This window comes from Bombina bombina, chromosome 3, assembly GCF_027579735.1.
Source record: "Bombina bombina isolate aBomBom1 chromosome 3, aBomBom1.pri, whole genome shotgun sequence".
In the NCBI taxonomy this organism is placed as follows: Eukaryota; Metazoa; Chordata; class Amphibia; order Anura; family Bombinatoridae; genus Bombina; species Bombina bombina.
In genome coordinates this window covers 1,273,852,163-1,273,877,911 of record NC_069501.1, presented here as the reverse complement: position 1 = coordinate 1,273,877,911, position 25,749 = coordinate 1,273,852,163, and the positions used below count along the sequence as shown (strand labels likewise).

General features: G+C 41.6%; 1 protein-coding gene across 1 annotated transcript in view; it reads left to right on the top strand.

The window, feature by feature from the left end:
• Positions 1–8,393: 8,393 nt before the first annotated feature.
• The window catches only part of LOC128654735 (uncharacterized), a 125,057-nt gene continuing 107,701 nt past the window's right edge, over positions 8,394–25,749 (top strand). Inside the window, exon 1 of the mRNA XM_053708831.1 lies at positions 8,394–9,940. Within this exon, the coding sequence (XP_053564806.1) occupies positions 8,597–9,940 (1,344 nt within the window). The 5' untranslated portion in view covers positions 8,394–8,596. The remainder of the gene's footprint in view (positions 9,941–25,749) is intronic.

Sequence of the window (25,749 nt, the reverse complement as noted above, 5' to 3'; positions counted from 1 at the left end):
CAGTAGTGACACTGGCTCATGGGTATAGCCAGACAAGGGCTGGTTATAGGATCAGTGGTATCTGCATCAGTATAATAACACCCAGCACTATATAATGACACAGTAGTGACACTGGCACATGGGTATAGCCAGACAAGGGCTGGTTATAGGATCAGTGGTATCTGCATCAGTATAATAACACCCAGCGCTATATAATGACACAGTAGTGACACTGGCACATGGGTATAGCCAAACAAAGGCTGGTTATAGGATCAGTGGTATCTGCATCAGTATAATAACACCCAGCACTATATAATGACACAGTAGTGACACTGGTACATGGGTATAGCCAGAGGAGGGCTGGTTATAGGATCAGTGGTATCTGCATCAGTATAACACCCAGCACTATATAATGACACAGTAGTGACACTGGCACATGGGTATAGCCAGACAAGGGCTGGGTATAGGATCAGTGGTATCTGCATCAGTATAATAACACCCAGCACTATATAATGACACAGTAGTGACACTGGCACATGGGTATAGCCAGAGGAGGGCTGGTTATAGGATCAGTGGTATCTGCATCAGTATAATAACACCCAGCACTATATAATGACACAGTAGTGACACTGGCACATGGGTATAGGATCAGTGGTATCTGCATCAGTATAATAACACCCAGCTCTATACAATGACACAGTAGTGACACTGGCACATGGGTATAGCCAGAGGAGGACTGGTTATAGGATCAGCTGTATCTGCATCAGTATAATAACCACCAAGCACTATATAATGACACAGTAGTGACACTGGCACATGGGTATAGCCAGAGGAGGACTGGTTATAGGATCAGCTGTATCTGCATCAGTATAATAACCACCAAGCACTATATAATGACACAGTAGTGACACTGGCACATGGGTATAGCCAGAGGAGGGCTGGTTATAGGATCAGTGGTATCTGCATCAGTATAATAACACCCAGCACTATATAATGACACAGTAGTGACACTGGCACATGGGTATAGCCAGATGAGGGCTGGTTATAGGATCAGTGGTATCTGCATCAGTATAATAACACCCAGCACTATATAATGACACAGTAGTGACACTGGCACATGGGTATAGCCAGACAAGGGCTGGGTATAGGATCAGTGGTATCTGCATCAGTATAATAACACCCAGTGCTATATAATGACACAGTAGTGACACTGGCTCATGGGTATAGCCAGAGGAGGACTGGTTATAGGATCAGCTGTATCTGCATCAGTATAATAACCACCAAGCACTATATAATGACACAGTAGTGACACTGGCACATGGGTATAGCCAGAGGAGGACTGGTTATAGGATCAGCTGTATCTGCATCAGTATAATAACCACCAAGCACTATATAATGACACAGTAGTGACACTGGCACATGGGTATAGCCAGAGGAGGGCTGGTTATAGGATTAGTGGTATCTGCATCAGTATAATAACACCCAGTGCTATATAATGACACAGTAGTGACACTGGCACATGGGTATAGTCAGACAAGGGCTGGTTATAGGATCAGTGGTATCTGCATCAGTATAATAACACCCAGCACTATATAATGACACAGTAGTGACACTGGCACATGGGTATAGTCAGACAAGGGCTGGTTATAGGATCAGTGGTATCTGCATCAGTATAATAACACCCAGCACTATATAATGACACAGTAGTGACACTGGCACATGCGTATAGCCAGACAAGGGCTGGTTATAGGATCAGTGGTATCTGCATCAGTATAATAACACCCAGCGTTATATAATGACACAGTAGTGACACTGGCACATGGGTATAGACAGAGGAGGGCTGGTTATAGGATCAGTGGTATCGGTATAATAACACCCAGCGCTATATAATGACACAGTAGTGACACTGGCACATGTGTATAGCCAGACAAGGGCTGGTTATAGGATCAGTGGTATCTGCATCAGTATAATAACACCCAGCGTTATATAATGACACAGTAGTGACACTGGCACATGGGTATAGACAGAGGAGGGCTGGTTATAGGATCAGTGGTATCGGTATAATAACACCCAGCGTTATATAATGACACAGTAGTGACACTGGCACATGGGTATAGCCAGATGAGGGCTGGTTTTAGGATCAGTGGTATCTGCATCAGTATAATAACACCCAGCACTATACAAAGACACAGAAGTGACACTGGTACATGGGTATAGCCAGAGGAGGGCTGGTTATAGGGTCAGTGGTATCTGCATCAGTATAATAACACCCAGCGCTATATAATGACACAGTAGTGACACTGGCACATGGGTATAGCCAGATGAGGGCTGGTTTTAGGATCAGTGGTATCTGCATCAGTATAATAACACCCAGCACTATACAAAGACACAGAAGTGACACTGGCACATGGGTATAGCCAGAGGAGGGCTGGTTATAGGGTCATTGGTAGCTGCATCAGTATTATAACACCAGCACTATATAATGACACAGTAGTGACACTGGCACATGTGTATAGCCAGAGGAGGGCTGGTTATAGGGTCAGGGTTATCTGCATCAGTATAACACCCAGCGCTATATAATTACACAGCAGTGACACTGGCACATGGGTATAGCCTGACAAGGGCTGGTTATAGGATCAGTGATATCGGCATCAGATAATAACACCCTGCACTATATAATGACACAGAAGTGACACTGGCACATGGGTATAGCCAGACAAGGGCTGGGTATAGGATCAGTGGTATCTGCATCAGATAATAACACCCTGCACTATATAATGACACAGAAGTGACACTGGCACATGGGTATAGCCAGACAAGGGCTGGGTATAGGATCAGTGGTATCTGCATCAGTATAATAACACCCAGCTCTATACAAAGACACAGAAGTGACACTGGCACATGGGTATAGCCAGACAATGGTTGGGTATAGGATCAGTGGTATCTGCATCAGTATAACACCCAGCTCTATACAAAGACACAGAAGTGACACTGGCACATGGGTATAGGATCAGTGGTATCTGCATCAGTATAATAACACCCAGCTCTATACAATGACACAGTAGTGACACTGGCACATGGGTATAGCCAGGCAAGGGCTGGGTATAGGATCAGTAGTAACTGCATCAGTATAATAACACCCAGCACTATATAATGAACCAGTAGTGACACTGGCACATGGGTATAGCCAGACAAGGGCTGGGTATAGGATCAGTAGTAACTGCATCAGTATAATAACACCCAGCACTATATAATGACACAGTAGTGACACTGGCACATGGGTATAGCCAGACAAGGGCTGGGTATAGGATCAGTAGTAACTGCATCAGTATAATAATACCCAGCACTATATAATGACACAGTAGTGACACTGGCACATGGGTATAGCCAGACAAGGGCTGGGTATAGGATCAGTGGTATCTGCATCAGTATAATAACACCCAGCACTATATAATGACACAGTAGTGACACTGGCACATGGGTATAGCCAGAGGAGGGCTGGTTATAGGATCAGTGGTATCTGCATCAGTATAACACCCAGCACTATATAATGACACAGTAGTGACACTGGCACATGGGTATAGCCAGACAAGGGCTGGGTATAGGATCAGTGGTATCTGCATCAGTATAATAACACCCAGCACTATATAATGACACAGTAGTGACACTGGCACATGGGTATAGCCAGAGGAGGGCTGGTTATAGGATCAGTGGTATCTGCATCAGTATAATAACACCCAGCACTATATAATGACACAGTAGTGACACTGGCACATGGGTATAGCCAGACAAGGGCTGGGTATAGGATCAGTGGTATCTGCATCAGTATAATAACACCCAGCACTATATAATGACACAGTAGTGACACTGGCACATGGGTATAGCCAGAGGAGGGCTGGTTATAGGATCAGTGGTATCTGCATCAGTATAATAACACCCAGCACTATATAATGACACAGTAGTGACACTGGCACATGGGTATAGCCAGACAAGGGCTGGGTATAGGATCAGTGGTATCTGCATCAGTATAATAACACCCAGCACTATATAATGACACAGTAGTGACACTGGCACATGGGTATAGCCAGACAAGGGCTGGGTATAGGATCAGTGGTATCTGCATCAGTATAATAACACCCAGCACTATATAATGACACAGTAGTGACACTGGCACATGGGTATAGCCAGACAAGGGCTGGTTATAGGATCAGTGGTATCTGCATCAGTATAATAACACCCATCACTATATAATGACACAGTAGTGACACTGGCACATGAGTATAGCCAGAGGAGGGCTGGTTATAGGGTCAGTGGTATCTGCATCAGTATAATAACACCCAGCACTATATAATGACACAGTAGTGACACTGGCACATGGGTATAGCCAGAGGAGTGCTGGTTATAGGATCAGTGGTATCTGCATCAGTATAATAACACCCAGCACTATATAATGACACAGTAGTGACACTGGCACATGGGTATAGCCAGAGGAGGGCTGGTTATAGGGTCAGTGGTATCTGCATCAGTATAATAACACCCAGCACTATATAATGACACAGTAGTGACACTGGCACATGGGTATAGCCAGAGGAGTGCTGGTTATAGGATCAGTGGTATCTGCATCAGTATAATAGCACCCAGCACTATATAATGACACAGTAGTAACATTGGCACATGGGTATAGCCAGACAGGGGCTGGGTATAGGATCAGTGGTATCTGCATCAGTATAATAACACCCAGCGCTATATAATGACACAGAAGTGACACTGGCACATGGGTATAGCCAGACATGGGCTGGGTATAGGATCAGTGGTATCTGCATCAGTATAATAACACCCAGCACTATATAATGACACAGTAGTGACACTGGCACATGTGTATAGCCAGACAAGGACTGGTTATAGGGTCAGTGTATCTGCATCAGCATAATAACACTCAGCACTATATAATGACACAGTAGTGACACTGGCACATGGGTATAGCCAGAGGAGGTCTGGTTATAGGATCAGTGGTATCTGCATCAGTATAATAACACCCAGCGCTATATAATGACACAGAAGTGACACTGGCACATGGGTATAGCCAGAGGAGGGCTGGTTATAGGATCAGTGGTATCTGCATCAGTATAATAACACCCAGCTCTATACAAAGACACAGAAGTGACACTGGCACATGGGTATAGCCAGACAATGGTTGGGTATAGGATCAGTGGTATCTGCATCAGTATAACACCCAGCTCTATACAAAGACACAGAAGTGACACTGGCACATGGGTATAGGATCAGTGGTATCTGCATCAGTATAATAACACCCAGCTCTATACAATGACACAGTAGTGACACTGGCACATGGGTATAGCCAGACAAGGGCTGGGTATAGGATCAGTAGTAACTGCATCAGTATAATAACACCCAGCACTATATAATGAACCAGTAGTGACACTGGCACATGGGTATAGCCAGACAAGGGCTGGGTATAGGATCAGTAGTAACTGCATCAGTATAATAACACCCAGCACTATATAATGACACAGTAGTGACACTGGCACATGGGTATAGCCAGACAAGGGCTGGGTATAGGATCAGTAGTAACTGCATCAGTATAATAATACCCAGCACTATATAATGACACAGTAGTGACACTGGCACATGGGTATAGCCAGACAAGGGCTGGGTATAGGATCAGTGGTATCTGCATCAGTATAATAACACCCAGCACTATATAATGACACAGTAGTGACACTGGCACATGGGTATAGCCAGAGGAGGGCTGGTTATAGGATCAGTGGTATCTGCATCAGTATAATAACACCCAGCACTATATAATGACACAGTAGTGACACTGGCACATGGGTATAGCCAGACAAGGGCTGGGTATAGGATCAGTGGTATCTGCATCAGTATAATAACACCCAGCACTATATAATGACACAGTAGTGACACTGGCACATGGGTATAGCCAGAGGAGGGCTGGTTATAGGATCAGTGGTATCTGCATCAGTATAATAACACCCAGCACTATATAATGACACAGTAGTGACACTGGCACATGGGTATAGCCAGACAAGGGCTGGTTATAGGATCAGTGGTATCTGCATCAGTATAATAACACCCAGCACTATATAATGACACAGTAGTGACACTGGCACATGGGTATAGCCAGAGGAGGGCTGGTTATAGGATCAGTGGTATCTGCATCAGTATAATAACACCCAGCACTATATAATGACACAGTAGTGACACTGGCACATGGGTATAGCCAGACAAGGGCTGGGTATAGGATCAGTGGTATCTGCATCAGTATAATAACACCCAGCACTATATAATGACACAGTAGTGACACTGGCACATGGGTATAGCCAGACAAGGGCTGGGTATAGGATCAGTGGTATCTGCATCAGTATAATAACACCCAGCACTATATAATGACACAGTAGTGACACTGGCACATGGGTATAGCCAGACAAGGGCTGGTTATAGGATCAGTGGTATCTGCATCAGTATAATAACACCCATCACTATATAATGACACAGTAGTGACACTGGCACATGAGTATAGCCAGAGGAGGGCTGGTTATAGGGTCAGTGGTATCTGCATCAGTATAATAACACCCAGCACTATATAATGACACAGTAGTGACACTGGCACATGGGTATAGCCAGAGGAGTGCTGGTTATAGGATCAGTGGTATCTGCATCAGTATAATAACACCCAGCACTATATAATGACACAGTAGTGACACTGGCACATGGGTATAGCCAGAGGAGGGCTGGTTATAGGGTCAGTGGTATCTGCATCAGTATAATAACACCCAGCACTATATAATGACACAGTAGTGACACTGGCACATGGGTATAGCCAGAGGAGTGCTGGTTATAGGATCAGTGGTATCTGCATCAGTATAATAGCACCCAGCACTATATAATGACACAGTAGTAACATTGGCACATGGGTATAGCCAGACAGGGGCTGGGTATAGGATCAGTGGTATCTGCATCAGTATAATAACACCCAGCGCTATATAATGACACAGAAGTGACACTGGCACATGGGTATAGCCAGACATGGGCTGGGTATAGGATCAGTGGTATCTGCATCAGTATAATAACACCCAGCACTATATAATGACACAGTAGTGACACTGGCACATGTGTATAGCCAGACAAGGACTGGTTATAGGGTCAGTGTATCTGCATCAGCATAATAACACTCAGCACTATATAATGACACAGTAGTGACACTGGCACATGGGTATAGCCAGACAAGGACTGGTTATAGGGTCAGTGTATCTGCATCAGCATAATAACACCCAGCACTATATAATGACACAGAAGTGACACTGGCACATGGGTATAGCCAGAGGAGGTCTGGTTATAGGATCAGTGGTATCTGCATCAGTATAATAGCACCCAGCACTATATAATGACACAGTAGTGACACTGGCACATGGGTATAGCCAGACAAGGGCTGGTTATAGGATCAGTGGTATCTGCATCAGTATAATAGCACCCAGCACTATATAATGACACAGTAGTGACACTGGCACATGGGTATAGCCAGACAAGGGCTGGGTATAGGATCAGTAGTAACTGCATCAGTATAATAACACCCAGCACTATATAATGACACAGTAGTGACACTGGCACATGGGTATAGCCAGACAGGGGCTGGGTATAGGATCAGTGGTATCTGCATCAGTATAATAACACCCAGCGCTATATAATGACACAGAAGTGACACTGGCACATGGGTATAGCCAGACATGGGCTGGGTATAGGATCAGTGGTATCTGCATCAGTATAATAACACCCAGCACTATAAAAAATAAAGTAGTACATCTCCTATAAAATAATGTTTTTAATTTCAAATGTCCCTTGGTGTCCTTCACTAAGGTCTGTACTTTGGAAACTGCCCGCCACAGCCTTTGTCTGTGCCTATCCCTGCTCCTGAGCCTACCTAGGTCAACTTCAATAAAGAGTACCAAGAGATCAAAGTAAATCTATATTTTTTTTTAACTTCATGTTCTGAAATATGAAAGTTTCATATTGGTTTTATTGTCCCTTTAGGTGCATCTGTATTCTATTATGTTCTAATGTAAATAAATCTCACTAAACAGTTAACATTTTCTGGCTTCTCACCCTTGTCACCCAGCCCAGATGTCCCCAGTTGTGCACGTGACCTTACTGACACCCCTGCCATCTGCTTATGTCCCATATATAAACCAGACCCCACCAGAGGATAAACCTGAACCCGAACCGCACCGGTGTTGTGCCGTGAATGGATTCCTCATCGACATACTACACCGGTTAATTCGCTTTCACTTCAGCCGTGACATTTAGTTCCGCCCCCTGATCCCCTAGGCCCCGCCCCTCTGAAACTAAACTGGGTGGTTACTAGCCGGACTAACCGAGCGGGAAATACAAATGTGATAAGGAGTTTAGGGCCCAACCGCAGTGCTGTAATAACATAAAGAGCAGGAGATCCGGAAGATTATTACACACGGATCCGCTAAAGAAAACTATCATTCGTCCGGATCAGACCCACACCCCCCGGTACCGCCCACAGCTGGGAGCTATCGGTAAGGGGGGCTCAGGGACTTTTGTGTCAGTCGCTGCAATGAGAACCATAAAGACCGAAGCAAAGAGAGGAACCAATAATTACGTCCCAGGCAGGTTTGTTTCTCTTAAAGAGCTCTATGAGGAGTCCGGTAAATGTGTCCCTATGGCCCATGATGCCTGCTCTGTGTATCTGGAGGAGTTTGTAAACACAAGGGAAGCGTTCCGCGTCTCCTCTCTGCAGCACGTGACAACTGCGGAATGTGCGGAACGGATCCTGCAGTCTCAGCGCTTTTTAGTAAAAGGAGACCTCAGCAGTCACGGAGAAAGTGCTAATAAATCCTGGTGGAGCGCAGTGGCCCCAGAAGGGGACTTCAGATCATGGCAAAGTGGTAACCTAGAGAAATGTTTTTTACCGTCTCCAGCATTCACACCTGATGTATCTCGCTATGGAAATTTCAAATTCTCATTCCCACTGGCAGAGCTTATTTCTGCCTATAAAAAGCAGTACTGCGGGGGCGGGGAACCCAATATCAGGGTGTATGGGACAAAGTTGTTCTTGTATGAGATTAGTCACGTGGTTCTCATCCACAGCCCTGATACCGACCACCTGTTTGATGACCTCCCACTGGTACCCTCTGTGAAGCGTCAACCTGATTTACCCACTGACCTGCCCCAATCTGATCTACCCACTGACCTGCCTCAACCTAATCTACCCACTGACCTGCCCCAATCTGATTTACCCACTGACCTGCCCCAACCTGATCTACCCACTGACCTGCCTCAACCTAATCTACCCACTGACCTGCCCCAATCTGATTTACCCACTGACCTGCCCCAATCTGATCTACCCACTGACCTGCCTCAACCTAATCTACCCACTGACCTGCCCCAATCTGATCTACCCACTGACCTGCCCCAATCTGATCTACCCACTGACCTGCCCCAATCTGATCTACCCACTGACCTGCCCCAATCTGATCTACCCACTGACCTGCCCCAATCTGATCTACCCACTGACCTGCCCCAATCTGATCTACCCACTGACCTGCCCCAATCTGATCTACCCACTGACCTGCCCCAATCGGAGCTACCCTATATTAATCCTGTTGTCTATGATAAAGAGTCACATGAGATAATTTGGTCACCAGAATCCAAAGCCACATCACTGAGAATCCAGAATAACCTGGGAACATGGAATAGAACCTATAAATGTGTGTGGAACCACCTGGAGGTTGTTTTCCATTTACCTAAAGCCGAGGGCCTGCACTTACCCCTGCACAATTTGTTGGGTCACCTGTCTACCTGTGATACCATTTGTTACCTGCAAAGACCTGACACACAGAAATCCAAAGCGGAAGCAGATTCTATACTGGAATATCTCAAGAAGAAATACACTAAAGCAGTAAGTGATGTTCTCCATAGGCTTCAGTCATGGGGGGGACAGTAGAGTGATGCAGTAAAGTCATTAATCTTTGTAAAGAGGAGCATTCTATAAGGCAGTGCATTTATTTTAATTGGATGTTCCTCTCTTATGTATTCAGATTGTGAACTGCTATGCACTTTAGTTTCACAAACGCCAAGTTAAAAAGATGTGAAACCAAAACATTTTCTTTTGTGGTTCAGACAGAGAACGCAATTTTTAAAAAGAGTCCAATTTACTTTTATCAAATTTGCCTCATTCCCATGATATTCTGTGCTGAAGAGATACCTAGGTTGTGTCTGGAGCACTACATGACAGGAAGTAGTGCTGCCCTCTAGTGCTCTTGCACATGAATAACATTCTTGTAAAACTGTCATACTGATCCAGACTCATGAACGCTCCTGAGCTTCCATCCCTGCTTTCCAACAAATTTATAGCTGGAGCACAAAGAACATTTGATAATAGAAGTAAATTAGAAAGTTGCTTAACATTGCTGCTCTATCTGAATCATGAAAGAAAAAATGTGGGTTTCATTTTCCTTTAAGGCAGTGAAAGTGTTTAATGTATTTCTATCTGTCAGGTGTTTTTGTTATCAGGTTGCCTAGTAAGGTTTTTTTATGTCTTTTTTTTTTATTTTATTTTTTTTTACTTAGTTTCCCTTGCATCATTGTTTTGTGGCAGTCGTGTCTGATGCTTTTCCCCCCCACCTTTAGCGTTATGTCATCTTTGTCTGATTTTTTTTTTTTTTTTTTTTGTACACTGGGTGTGCTTCATGTGGGTCATTCCATGTCAAATCAGCGAGGTCCTCAACCTCTCGTTAGTTTATTTATGTGACATACTGAAAGGGCCACCTGACGTATGAGCCTATGAAATATGTCATGTCTATCTTTTGTATTTATAAAGTTATAGGGTGCCAAACTTGTGATTTTGACCATTTTTTTTTTTCACCATCTTGTTAAATTTAACATTCAATATTTCTGTAACCAGGACACCTGTAGAAGTGATTCATGTGGCATTGGACAGGTCTTTCAGATGAGACATTACTTGCCTATATTAGGAATAAACATATTTGTAAGCTGTTGTAATCAATATTTTGGAGGACATTTTCTAAAAAAAGGGTCTTATCATTTAAAAAAAAAAAAAAAAAATTATACTGTATGTATATGTGTGTGTGTATATGTGTGTGTGTGTATATATATATATATATATATATATATATATATATATATATATATATATATATATATATATATATATATATATATATATATATATATATATACACAGAGAAAGCCCAGAACTCGCTTACAAGCTCTCAGCTAAGATTAATAGCAAAACTGGAAGAGTTAGTTACCGCATCTGGCCAAATGGGACAAGCCCAGGTACCACGTAAAGGTCTTTTCCAAAACCTGGGTCCCTAATACAGCCATACAAATGCAAGCTATCAAACAAACTGGGAACAAGTCAGGGTTCACAGACTTATGTAATCTCCCTAGACATATACAAAACACGGAAGAGGTCTGACTCTAAGACTGGGCTGGGTACACATCCCATGACCCTGCAACATGCTCAGCCCTGGGTGCTATATCGCTGTACCTGGGCTTGTCCCATTTGGCCAGATGCGGTAACTAACTCTTCCAGTTTTGCTTTTAATCTTAGCTGAGAGCTTGTAAGTGAGTGCTGGGCTTTCTCTGTGTGTTGTATTAATTTATCTTGTAACTTTCTCAATGGGCCTTGCACCCAGGCTTGTCTGGGGTTAACTGCCTGTGACTCTGCAGACAGCACAGCTTCCTGAGAGTGCTATAGCACCCAGGGTTGAGAATGTTGCAGGTTGAGCATGTTTATTATAAAATAAAAAATGTAAACCTAAACTAATACCCCTATAAAAAATCCCCCCCCCTAATCTAATACTAAACTACCAATAGCCCTTAAAAGGGCTTTTGTAAGGCATTGCCCTAAGTTAAACAGCTCTTTTACCTAAACCAATTACCCCCTAAAAGTAAAATAAAACCCACCCACCAAACCCCCCAAAATAAAAAACCTAACACTAAAAAAAATATAAACTACCCATTGCCCCTAAAGGGGCATTTGTATGAGCATTGCCCTTAAAAGGGCAATCAGCTCTTTTCCAGCCAAAAAACCCTAATAAAAAAAAAAAAAAGCCTTAGACTAAGCCCCAAATAGGTACTCACCATTCCTGAAGTCCGGCGAAGAAGGTCTTGTTCCTGGCGTCTCCATCATCTTCTATCTTCATCCGGAACGAAGGCGGCGCAGAGCAGAGGTGCAGAGCTGTCTTCCCCGATGCATGGATCCTCAGCAGCGGTCCTCGGTGGAGAAGTTCCTCGGCAGCATGGAGGCTCCTCTTTATTTGATGTCCGTCGTACACTCAAGATTTAATGCAAGGTACCGCAATCAATTTGGGGTACCTTGCATTCCTATTGGCTGAAATTTTTAAATCGGCCAACAGGATTAGAGCTACTGAAATCCTATTGGCTGTTCAAATCGACCAATAAGATTTCAGTAGCTCTCACCCTATTGCCTGATTTCAAAATCGATAAATATGGGGTACCTTGCATTCAATCTTCAGTGTGCGACGGACGACCACATAAAGGAGGAGCCTCCACACTGCCAAGAACCTCCGCCATTGAGGACCGACGCTGAGGATCCAGGCATAGGGGAAGCCAGCTCCACGCCACCTTCACTCCAGATGAAGATAGAACATGATGGAGCCGCCTGGAAGAAGACCTTCTCCGCCGGACTTCAGGAACAGTGAGTACCTTTTTGGGGCTTAGTGTTAGGGTTTTTTTTTTTTTAAGATTAGGAATTAATGGACTGGAAAAGAGCTGATTGCCCTTTTAAGGGCAATGTCCATACAAATGCCTCTTTAGGGGCAATGTCCATACAAATGCCTCTTTAGGGGCAATTGGTAGTTTTAGGTTTTTTTTGTGTGGGGGGGGTTTACTGTTAGGGTGATATAGTAATTTTTAAATGTAAAAGAGCTGTTTAACTTAGGGCAATGCCCTACAAAAGGCCATTTTAAGGGCTATTGGCAGTTTAGTTTAGGGGGTATTTTTTATTTTGGGGGGGGGGCTTTTTTATTTTCATAGGGATTAGGTTTAATTTTTGATAATTTTGTTTATTATTTTTTTTTAAATCGGTTTTAAGGGACAGTCTACACCAGAATTTTTATTGTTTTTAAAGATAGATAATACCTTTTTATTACCCATTCCCAGTTTTGAATAACCAGCAGTTATAATAATACACTTTTTACCCCTGTGATTACCTTGTATCTAAGTCTCTGCAAACTGCTACCTTATTTCAGTTCTTTTGACAGACTTGCATTTTGGCCAATCAGTGTTGGCTCCTAGGTAACTTCACGTGCATGAGCACAATGTTATCTATATGACACACATGATCTAATGCCCTCTAGTGGTGAAAAACTGTCACAATGCATTCATATAAGAGGCGGGCTTCAAGGGCTTAGAAATTAGCATATGAGCCCCCTAGCTTTAGCTTTTAAGTAAGAATAACAAGAGAACAAAGCAAAATTGGTGATAAAAGTAAATTGGAAAGTTGTTTAACCCTTTAAAGACACAGCTTTCAGTTTGCTCAATTGTTTGACGGAAAAATTCCGTCATATGTCCTTAAGAGGTTAAAATTACATGAAAGTTTATTTTGGACTACACTGTCCCTTTAAGTGTAACTTAGTATTGGGGTTAATTTAGGGGGCTTAGTAATTAAATTAGTTATTTGCATTGTGGGGGTTTGTCGGTTTAGGGGTTAATTATGTTTATTGCACTACCTATCCTCTCTAATAAACAAGTATACTCCAGCCCGCCCACTAAGATCCAATAATGACCTGCTCCTTGCATCTTCGACTATCACCTCTTCTCATGCTAGACTGCAGGACTTCTGTCGTGCAGCACCTACCCTCTGGAACACTCCCTTGTGCGGTCAGGCTTTCCCTAATCTAATTTTAAATTCTCCCTGAAGACTTTTTTTGTTCAGAGAAGCCTTCCACCCAACTCAATAATAAATTAATTTCACTTACCTAACCACATTTCCCTCATCTAACTCTGTATTAACATCTTTCTCAATCTTGCAGTCCTCACCTCCTGCTTCTCAACCTCCTACCCTTCAGGATTGTAAGTTCCCACAGAAATAGGGTCCTTAATTCCTCCTGTATGTGTTTGTAAATTTTGTCCTGTCTCTTACAAGTTTTATAACATTGTTTTATCTAAATATATTGTACCCATGTACAGCACTGCGGAATATGTTGGCACTTTATAAATAAAGTATAATAATTGCGATGTGGGGTTTTATCAGTTTAAGGGTTATTTAGGTTTATTGCGATGGGGGTGGGTGGGGTGGTTAAGGGGTTAATGTTTTAATTATATTATTTGCTGATTAGGGGTTAATTACTTTATTATTTTGCGATGTGGGGGTTTGCGGTTTTCTGTGTTTGTGATACTTTGTGCAGGAGGTTAGTTTTTTTTTTTTTTTTTATGTTATACTTTGTGCAGGTGGTTAAGTGTTTGTTTTTATTTATTGTGGGTGGTTGCATGCGTTTTTTTTTTGTTTTGTTTTTTTTAAAGGTTTCGGGTTTTCCTACGTGGCATTCAGGTGGATTACCACCCTGACATTTTTTGAATCCACCGGGATCCAGGTGGATTCTTTTGGCTGCCTCGCGCAGCCAACATTCCTTTGAGGATGCGTTCGCAACTGGCAACACCGACGGACGTGTTACAAACGCAATTATAGTATAGATATATGTTGTGTATATACTGATACTTGCTAACTGTACTAATTTTGAAGATGCATAGGCAGTGGGATCAGGTGTTGTTAGATTCAGTAAAACAGGAAGTTCCTTACTCCAGACGAGTGTAAACATGTCCTGACTTGTCACATCACAAATGTCCTGTTGTGACCTTTGCAGGGTGAAGATTGCTCCACTGCACCGTGAAGTGATACAAAGACTTTATTACCGTTACTGTTTGTGCAAATGATGCAGGAATGAGTAGATATTCTAGTATAAAGAACACGGTAATGTGAGAGAATCTTAGATCTGCTGCACCATGGCTGAGAGAACTTATCCCAGAGTTACAAGACAAGGCTGTGATCTGTAGTTACACAGTAGTGTATAGTTAGACAAGATTAAACATGTCCTGACTTGCAGATCACATCACAAATTTTATCCTTTTCATTTAACTCTGTGAAAAGTTCTCTTATCCATGATCTAACAGATATAAAATTACATTACCATTTCCTTTTACTACTTAATGGATTACAACAAATACTACAAGTCCTCATAGCTCTGCAATTTACTTCACGGTGCAGTGGAGCAATCTTCACCCTACAAAGGTCACAACAGGACATTTGTGATGTTTAATCTTGTCTAACTATACACTACTGTGTAACTACGGATCACAGCCTTGTCTTGTAACTCTGGGATAATTTCTCTCAGCCATGGTGCAGCAGATCTAAGATTCTCTCACATTACCGTGTTCTTTATACTAGAATATCTACTCATTCCTGCATCATTTGCACAAACAGTAACTGTAATAAAGTCTTTGTATCACTTCACGGTGCAGCAGAGCAATCTTCACCCTGCAAAGGTCACAACAGGACATTTGTGATGTGAGAAGTCAGGACATGTTTACACTCGTCTGGAGTAAGGAACTTCCTGTTTTATTGAATCTAACACCTGATCCCACTGCCTACCCATCCTAATATTTAGTACAGTAGGGCTACAAGTGAGGCAAATGTGTCCCTTTAGCAGCGATTGTTAAATACTCAGCCATTACAGGTGTCTGGTTAATGCTACTGGTTACTTTTACACTAAGCGCTAGGGATCATTAACCTCTGCTTAAAGGGACATGAAACTCTTTTCTTCCTTGATTTAGGTAGAAAATACCATTTTAAACTTTCCATTTTACTTCTATTATCTAATTTACTTAATTCTCTTGGTATCATTTGTTGAAGGAGCAGCAGTGCACTACTGGATTCTAACTGAACACATGGGTGAGCCAATGACACTCAAGATAGATAGATATAGACACGGTTTTGGAAAGGACCTTGATGTGGTACATGGGCTTGTCTCATTTGGCCAGATGCGGTAACGAACCTTTCCATTTTTGCTTTTAAATCTTAGCTGAGAGCTTGTAAGTGAGTGCTGGGTTTTCTCTGTGTGTTGTATTAATTTGTTTTGTAATTTTCCCTATGCTTCTTGCACCCAGACCTGTCTGGGGTTAACTGCCTGTGACTCTGGGGACAGCACAGCTTCCTGTGAGTGCCAGTGGCACCCAGGGCTGAGCATGTTGCAGGGTCATAGGATGTGTACCCAGTCCGGTATGAGAGTGCAGTCCTCTTCTGTGTTTTGTATATGTCTAGGGTGATTACATAAGCCTGTGCACCCTTCCCTTGTTCCCAGTTTGTTTGGATTTGAAAGCTTGCATTGTGTGGCTGTTTTAGGGTCCCAGGTATTGGAAAGGACCTTGACGAGGTACCTGAGCTTGTCCCATTTGGCCAGATGCGGTAACTAACCTTTCCATTTTTGGTTTTAAATCTTAGCTGAGAGCTTGTGAGTGCTGGACTTTCTCTGTGTGTGTATGTATATATGTGTGTGTGTATATATATATATATATATATATATATATATATATATATATATATATATATATATATATATATATATATATTTTATTTTTTTATGTAAGAACTTACCTGATAAATTCATTTCTTTCATATTAGCAAGAGTCCATGAGCTAGTGACGTATGGGATATACATTCCTACCAGGAGGGGCAAAGTTTCCCAAACCTTAAAATGCCTATAAATACACCCCTCACCACACCCACAATTCAGTTTAACGAATAGCCAAGAAGTGGGGTGATAAGAAAAAAGTGCGAAAGCATATAAAATAAGGAATTGGAATAATTGTGCTTTATACAAAAAAATCATAACCACCACAAAAAAAGGGCGGGCCTCATGGACTCTTGCTAATATGAAAGAAATGAATTTATCAGGTAAGTTCTTACATAAATTATGTTTTCTTTCATGTAATTAGCAAGAGTCCATGAGCTAGTGACGTATGGGATAATGACTACCCAAGATGTGGATCTTTCCACACAAGAGTCACTAGAGAGGGAGGGATAAAATAAAGACAGCCAATTCCTGCTGAAAATAATCCACACCCAAAATAAAGTTTAATGAAAAAACATAAGCAGAAGATTCAAACTGAAAACGCTGCCTGAAGTACTTTTCTACCAAAAACTGCTTCAGAAGAAGAAAATACAACAAAATGGTAGAATTTGGTAAAAGTATGCAAAGAGGACCAAGTTGCCGCTTTGCAAATCTGATCAACCGAAGCTTCATTCCTAAACGCCCAGGAAGTAGAAACTGACCTAGTAGAATGAGCTGTAATCCTATGAGGCGGAGTCTTACCCGTAGGCAAGATGAATTAAAGATTTCAACCAAGATGCCAAAGAAATGGCAGAAGTTTTCTGGCCTTTCTAAAACCGGAAAAGATAACAAATAAACTTGAAGTCTTTCGGAAAGACTTAGTAGCTTCAACATAATATTTCAAAGCTCTAATAACATCCAAAGAATGCAACGATTTCTCCTTAGAATTCTTAGGATTAAGACATAATGAAGGAACCACAATGTCTCTACTAATGTTGTTGGAATTCACAACTTAGGTAAAAATTCAAAAGAAGTTCGCAACACCGCCTTATCCTGATGAAAAATCAGAAAAGGAGACTCACAAGAAAGAGCAGATAAATCAGAAACTCTTCTGGCAGAAGAGATGGCCAAAAGGAACAAAACTTTCCAAGAAAGTAATTTAATATCCAATGAATGCATAGGTTCAAATGGAGGAGCTTGAAGAGCCCCCAGAACCAAATTCAAACTCCAAGGAGGAGAAATTGACTTAATGACAGGCTTTATACGAACCAAAGCTTGTACAAAACAATGAATATCAGGAAGAATAGCAATCTGTCTGTGAAAAAGAACAGAAAGAGCAGAGATTTGACCTTTCAAGGAACTTGCGGACAAACCCTTATCTAAACCATCCTGAAGAAACTGTAATATTCTCGGTATGCTAAAAGAATGCCAAGAAAAATGATGAGAAAGACACCAAGAAATATAAGTCTTCCAGACTCTATAATATATCTCTCTGGATACAGATTTACGAGCCTGTAACATAGTATTAATCAGAGTCAGAGAAACCTCTTTGACCAAGAATCAAGCGTTCAATCTCCATACCTTTAAATTTAAGGATTTCAGATCCTGATGGAAAAAAGGACCTTGAGACAAAAGGTCTGGTCTTAACGGAAGAGTCCACGGTTGGCAAGAGGCCATCCGGACAAGATCCGCATACCAAAACCTGTGAGGCCATGCCGGAGCTACCAGCAGAACAAACGAGCATTCCTTCAGAATCTTGGAGATTACTCTTGGAAGAAGAACTAGAGGCGGAAAGATATAGGCAGGATGATACTTCCAAGGAAGTGATAATGCATCCACTGCCTCCGCCTGAGGATCCCGGGATCTGGACAGATACCTGGGAAGTTTCTTGTTTAGATGAGAAGCCATCAGATCTATTTCTGGAAGTTCCCACATTTGAACAATCTGAAGAAATACCTCTGGGTGAAGAGACCATTCGCCCGGATGCAACGTTTGGCGACTGAGATAATCCGCTTTCCAATTGTCCATACCTGGGATATGAACCGCAGAGATTAGACAGGAGCTGGATTCCGCCCAAACCAAAATTCGAGATACTTCTTTCATAGCCAGAGGACTGCGAGTCCCTCCTTGATGATTGATGTATGCCACAGTTGTGACATTGTCTATCTGAAAACAAATGAACAACTCTCTCTTGAGAAGAGGCCAAGACTGAAGAGCTCTGAAAATTGCACGGAGTTCCAAAATATTGATCGGAAATCTCACCTCCTGAGATTCCCAAACCCCTTGTGCCGTCAGATACCCCCACACAGCTCCCCAACCTGTAAGACTTGCATCTGTTGAGATTATAGTCCAGGTCGGAAGAACAAAGAAGCCCCCTGAACTAAACGATGGTGATCTGTCCACCATGTCAGAGAGTGTTGTAAAATCGGTTTAAAGATATTAATTGAGATATCTTTGAGTAATCCCTGCACCATTGGGTCAGCATACAGAGCTGAAGAGGTCGCATGTAAAAACGAGCAAAGGAGATCGCATCTGATGCGGCAGTCCTAAGACCCAACATTTCCATGCATAAGGCTACCAAAGGGAATGATTGTGACTGAAGGTTTTGACAAGCTGATATCAATGTTAAACTTCTCTTGTCTGACAAGGACAGAGTCATAGACACTGAATTTATCTAGAAACCTAAAAAGGTTACCCTTGTCTGAGAAATCAATGAACTGAATGGTAAATTGATCCTCCAACCATGAAATTGAAGAAACAACACAAGTCGATTCGTATGAGATTCTTCGAAAATGAGAAGACTGAGCAAGTACCAAGATATCGTCCAAATAAGGAAATACCAAAAACCTATTCTCTGATTACAGAAAAAAGGGGCACCGAGAACCTTTGAAAAAAATTCTTGGAACTGAGGCTAGGCCAAACGGTAGAGCCACAAAACTGGTAATGCTTGTCTAAAAAGAGAATCTCAGACACTAAAAGTGATCTGGATGAATCGGAATATGCAGATACACATCCTGTAAATCTATTGTAGACATATAATGCCCTTGCTAAACAAAAGGCAGGATAGTCCTACAGTAACCATCTTGAATGTTGGTATCCTAACATAACGATTCAATAATGACAGATCCGGAACTGGTCTGAAGGAATTGACCTTCTTTGGTACAAATGAAGAGATAAAATAAAACCCCAGCCCCTGTTCCAGAACTGGAACTGGCATAAATACTCCAGCCAACTCTAGATCTGAAACACATTACAGAAATGCTGAGCCTTTGCTGTGTTAACTGGGACACGGGAAAGAAAAGAATCTCTTAGCAGGAGGCCTTAACTTGAAGCCAATTCTGTACCTTTCTGAAACAATGTTTCTGAAACCAGAGATTAAGAACGGAATTGATCCAAATTTCTTTGAAGAAAACGTAATCTGCCCCATACCAGCTGAGCTGGAATAAGGGCCGCACCTTCATAGGTACTTAGGAGCTGGCTATAGGTTTCTATAAGGCTTGGATATATTCCAAACTGGAAATAGTTTCCAAACTGATACCGCTCCTGAGGATGAAGGATCAGGCTTTTGTTCCTTGTAAGGAAAGGAACTAAAATGATTATTTACCCTGGAAAGAAAGGGAAAGCAAAGTTGACTTAGAAGACATGTCAGCATTCCAAGTTTAATCCATAAAGCTTCTCCAGCTAAAATAGCTAGAGACATATACCTGACATCAACTCTAATGATATCAAAAGATGGTATCACCAATAAAATTATTAGCATGTTATAGAATAATAATAATGCTATAAAATTATGATCTGTTACTTGTTGCTCTAAAGCTTCTAATCAAAAAGTTGAAGCTGCAGCAACATCCGCTAAAAATATAGCAGGTCTAAGAAGATTACCTGAACATAAGTAAGCTTTTCTTAGAAAGGATTCAATTTTCCTATCTAAAGGATCCTTAAATGAAGTACTATCTGCCGTAGGAATAGTAGTACATTAGCAGGAGTAGAGAGAGCCCCATAACCTTAGGGATTTTTGTCTCAAAAAAACTCTAATCTGTCAGATGGCACAGGATATAATTTGCTTAAACGTCTAGAAGGAGTAAATAAATTACCCAAATTATTCCATTCCCTGGAAATTACTTCAGAAATAGCATCAGGGAGATAAAACACTTCTGGAATAACTACAGGAGATTTAAAAACCTTATTTAAACGTTTACATTTAGAATCAAGAGGACCAGAATCCTCTATTTCTAATGCAAATAACACTTCTTTAAGTAAAGAACGAATAAATTCCATCTTGAACAAATACAAAGATTTATCAGCATCAACCTCTGAGACAGAAACCTCTGAACCAGAAGAACCATTATCAGTATCAGAATGATGATGTTCATTTAAAAATTCATCTGAAAAAAAGAGAAGTTTTAAAAGACTTTTATGTATACTAGAAGGAGAAATAACAGACATAGCCTTCTTAATGGATTTAAAAAATAAAATCTCTTATGTTATCAGGAACACTCTGAAAATTAGATGTTGACGGAACAGCAACAGGTAATGTAACAGTACTAAAGGAAATTTTATCTGCATTAATAAGTTTGACATGACATGCAATACAAATAACAGCTGGAGAAACAGATACCAAAAGTTTATAGCAGATACACTTAGCTTGGTAGCTCCAGCACTGGGCAGTGACTTTCCTGAAGTAACTTCTGACTCAGTTGCAACGTGGAACATCTTGCAATATGTAAAAGAAAAAAACAACATATAAAGCAAAATTGATCAAATTCCTTAAATGACAGTTTCAGGAATGGGAAAAAATGCCAAAGAACAAGCTTCTAGCAACCAGAAGCAATAAAAGATGAGACTTAAATAATGTGGAGACAAAAGTGACGCCCATATTTTTTCGCGCCAAATAAGACGCCCACATTATTTGGCGCCTAAATGCTTTTTGGCGCCAAAAATGACGCCACATCCGGAACGCCGACATTTTTGGCGCAAAATAACGTCAAAGAATGACGCAACTTCCGGCGACACGTATGACGCCGGAAACGGAAATAGAATTTTTGCGCCAAAAAAGTCCGCGCCAAGAATGACGCAAAAAAATGAAGCATTTTCAGCCCCCGCGAGCCTAACAGCCCACAGGGAAAAAGTCAAATTTTAAGGTAAAAAATGTTAAATTAAAATGCATTATCCCAAATATGAAACTGACTGTCTGAAAAATAAGGAAAGTTGAACATTCTGAGTCAAGGCAAATAAATGTTTGAATACATATATTTAGAACTTTATAAACAAAGTGCCCAACCATAGCTAGGAGTGTCACAGAAAATAAGACTTACTTACCCCAGGACACTCATCTACATATAGCAGATAGCCAAACCAGTACTGAAACGAGAATCAGCAGAGGTAATGGTATATATAAGAGTATATCGTCGATCTGAAAAGGGAGGTAAGAGATGAATCTCTACGACCGATAACAGAGAACCTATGAAATAGACCCCTTAGAAGGAGATCACTGCATTCAAATAGGCAATACTCTCCTCACATCCCTCTGACATTCACTGCACGCTGAGAGGAAAACCGGGCTCCAACTTGCTGCGGAGCGCATATCAACGTAGAATCTAGCACAAACTTACTTCACCACCTCCATCGGAGGCAAAGTTTGTAAAACTGAATTGTGGGTGTGGTGAGGGGTGTATTTATAGGCATTTTAAGGTTTGGGAAACTTTGCCCCTCCTGGTAGGAATGTATATCCCATACGTCACTAGCTCATGGACTCTTGCTAATTACATGAAAGAAATATAAATATGAGCATCTTTATTTAAAAAAAAAACTGTACAAAGCAGTTGTAAGGGGTTAAAGTGAGGGGAGTCTGAGGAAGGGGAGTGTGTCCCCGAAACGTCTCGCTTTTGAAATAAAGTACACTTGAAAAGACCAGCAAGTGCCTTCTCCTACTTTAGATAGATAATTTTACTTTGTATGAAGCCAGCTATGGCAGCACTATCCTAAATGTTGCATCTTGGATTTTAGTGTAATTATAAGTTGCTTTACTTTTTCTTTTGTCACCGAACTTGTTAAATATTTCACCCGGCATAATATAAATAGCTCTTATGTGACATGTTGAAGCCACATGCCTGATGAAGCCCAATAGAATCATTGGAATGGGTGAAACACGTGTTGCAAGCTAGTAAGCTATGAAGTTCACGCCCACAGGAGCTCCGTGAGCGTGGCGTCTGTTTGTTTGTTTGGCTGTCAGTTTACCCCCTAGTAGCGTGCCCTAGTCCTGGATACTAGGAGGAACGAAGTAAGTCAGTGGGTCAGCTCACCGTCGGGACCTGGTCCTCAGTCTATTGGCAACACCGCTAGTCTATCCGGAGAAGCAGGGGAATTTGTGACAACGATCTCTGCAACGGAGGAAGCGGTAAATTTGGACTCAGATGGAATTGAATTTGGTGAGGTGAGCTGTGAAGGTAAGGGGAAGTACCGCTCAACCACTATTGACTGTGTTCTCTGTCTAACAATTGTTGAAGGCGGACTGGCTATCAAGCTTTATTAACCCGACAGCATGCTGCTACTACTTTCTTTGCTTGGCTAATAACTCACAAGCTTTATTTACACTTACCAGTATTGGTTTAACACTGAGATGTCATCATTTATAACAAATTGCATGCAAAGATTTTAAAGCCGGCTTTACCATTGACATGGACTATATATGGGATATGTTATTTGTGACAGAGCTACAGTTGTTCATTATTTTTTAGTTGTTTGGTGTCAGTACCTTGTTAATATTATACTCAATAGTTCACTAGGTTATGAACTTATTAACAAGGTAGAATAGGTGATGATACATTTATTGGTGTATCTGTATTATTCCAATAAATGTGAATTGATACATTTGTGCTGACCACCGTTTTCTGTGTCCGTCCTTGACCTACATATTTCACCAGGGGTATATTAGATTTTCGGATAATGAGTTAGTGCTGGCATAAGGGTATTTCTTTTGTTCCTTCTTTTTTCATATATATATATTCTGCTCATAAGTTTACATACCCTGGCAGAGTTTATGATGTCTTGGCCATTTTTCTGAGAATATAAATGATAACACAAACACTTTTCTATCACTCATGGTTAGTGTTTGCTGAAGCCAATTATTATCAATCAACTGTGTTTACACTTTTTAAATCATAATGACAACAGAAACTACCCAAATGACCCTGATCAAAAGTTTACATACCCTGGTGATTTTGGCCTGATAACATGCACACAAGTTGACACAAAGGGGTTTGAATGGCTATTAAAGGTAACCATCCTCACCTGTGATCTGTTTGCTTGTAATTTGTGTGTGTATAAAAGGTCAATGAGTTTCTGGACTCCTAACAGACCCTTGCATCTTTCATCCAGTGCTGCACTGATGATTCTGGATTCTGAGTCATGGGGAAAGCAAAAGAATTGTCAAAGGATCTGCGGGAAAAGATAGTTGAACTGTGTAAAACAGGAAAGGGATATAAAAAGATATCCAAGGAATTAAGAATGCAAATCGGCAATGTTCAAATTCTAATCAAGAAGTGGAAAATGAGGGGTTCTGTTGAAACCAAATCACTAAAATTTCAGCCACAACTGCCAGGAAAATTGTTTGGGATGCAAAGAAAAACCCACAAATAACTAAAGGTGAAATACAGGACTCTCTGAAAACATGTAGTGTGGCTGTTTCAAGATGCACAATAAGGAGGCACTTAAAGAAAGATGGGCTGCATGATCAAGTCACCAGAAGAAAGCCATTACTACGCAAATGCCACAAAGTATCCCACTTACAATACGCCAAACAGCACAGAGACAAGCCTCAAACCTTCTGGCACAAAGTAATTTGGAGTGATGAGACCAAAATTGAGCTTTTTGGCCACAACCATAAACGATACATTTGGAGAGTAATCAACAAGGCCTATGGTGAAAGGTACACCATTCCTACTGTGAAACACGGAGGTAGATCGCTGATGTTTTGGGTATGTGTGAGCTACAAAGGCACAGGAAATTTCGTCAGACTGCAGTATGTTATCAAAAAATACTGGAGGAAAATTTGCATTCATCAGCCCGGAAGCTGCTTCCGGGCTGACTCCAATTAAATAACTCCAATCTGCACATTTAAGAGCATGTATGTGGACCTGCAAGGATAGAAAGCCTAAGCAGTGTATTAACCGGACAAGACCATCACATACCTATCAAGTACAGCACTCTCAATTGTGTGTGATGAAAATGCTAATCTCTGTCCTATCAGTACTAAGCTTTTGCTTATAGCTCAAAAACTAGGCTGCAAACTTAATGAATATAGTAAGTTGCTGGGGCTACATAGCAAGCTTTTATATATAGCATAGCAAGCATTTATATATATATATACTTAGTGCTGCGCAATACAGGAAAAATAGCTTAGAACCTGAAATGTCATGAAGGCAATACCCAAATAAAGAGCTTTCGGTGTATGGGAAATGCATAACCGGGCTAGTTGTACGTGGACATTGGGGGTCATAGGAACAGAAAATAAATGTCAAATAATGGTCAGCTGGCATATAAGCAAGAATGTCCCTCATATGATACCTCTCCATCCAGTAGTAGCCTTTGGATATGAGGTGTCTACCAAATACATGTAGTCTGATGAGAGACTTTACTGTAGCAAACATACTGACCCCAGCTTGTCTGGGAAGCCCGTGCTTCACCCAAGGTCAGGATGTACCAAACCCCCAGGGTCCCAGCTTGTGTATAAAAAAAAACCTCCGCCATATAAACTGTGATACCAGGGAGTCGCTAGGCAGAATGCCGGCAATGATGATGTACTTCCCAAACTCAGCATGAGTTATTCCTCTAGGAAGTGTTACAGAGGGTATTAAGAGTTTGTCGTACTTTAAGTCCCCGCATGGTTATTTTCTGAGTTACGAGAGGACTCATTACGAGCAGCCGCAAGGCCCCCGGAGGGCACCTTCTCTTTGTCCCCGCAACTGCCACTCCTTTTTGCTTCTTAGAGGATCGTCAATCTCGTCCAAGCTTTGGGGAAATTAGACCGGTAGCTAAGGGCATGATCTCTCCACTCTGAGCTAGCGTGGGTAAATGCCCACGACCCTTGCTGGGGTAAGTAAGCACCTGGTTC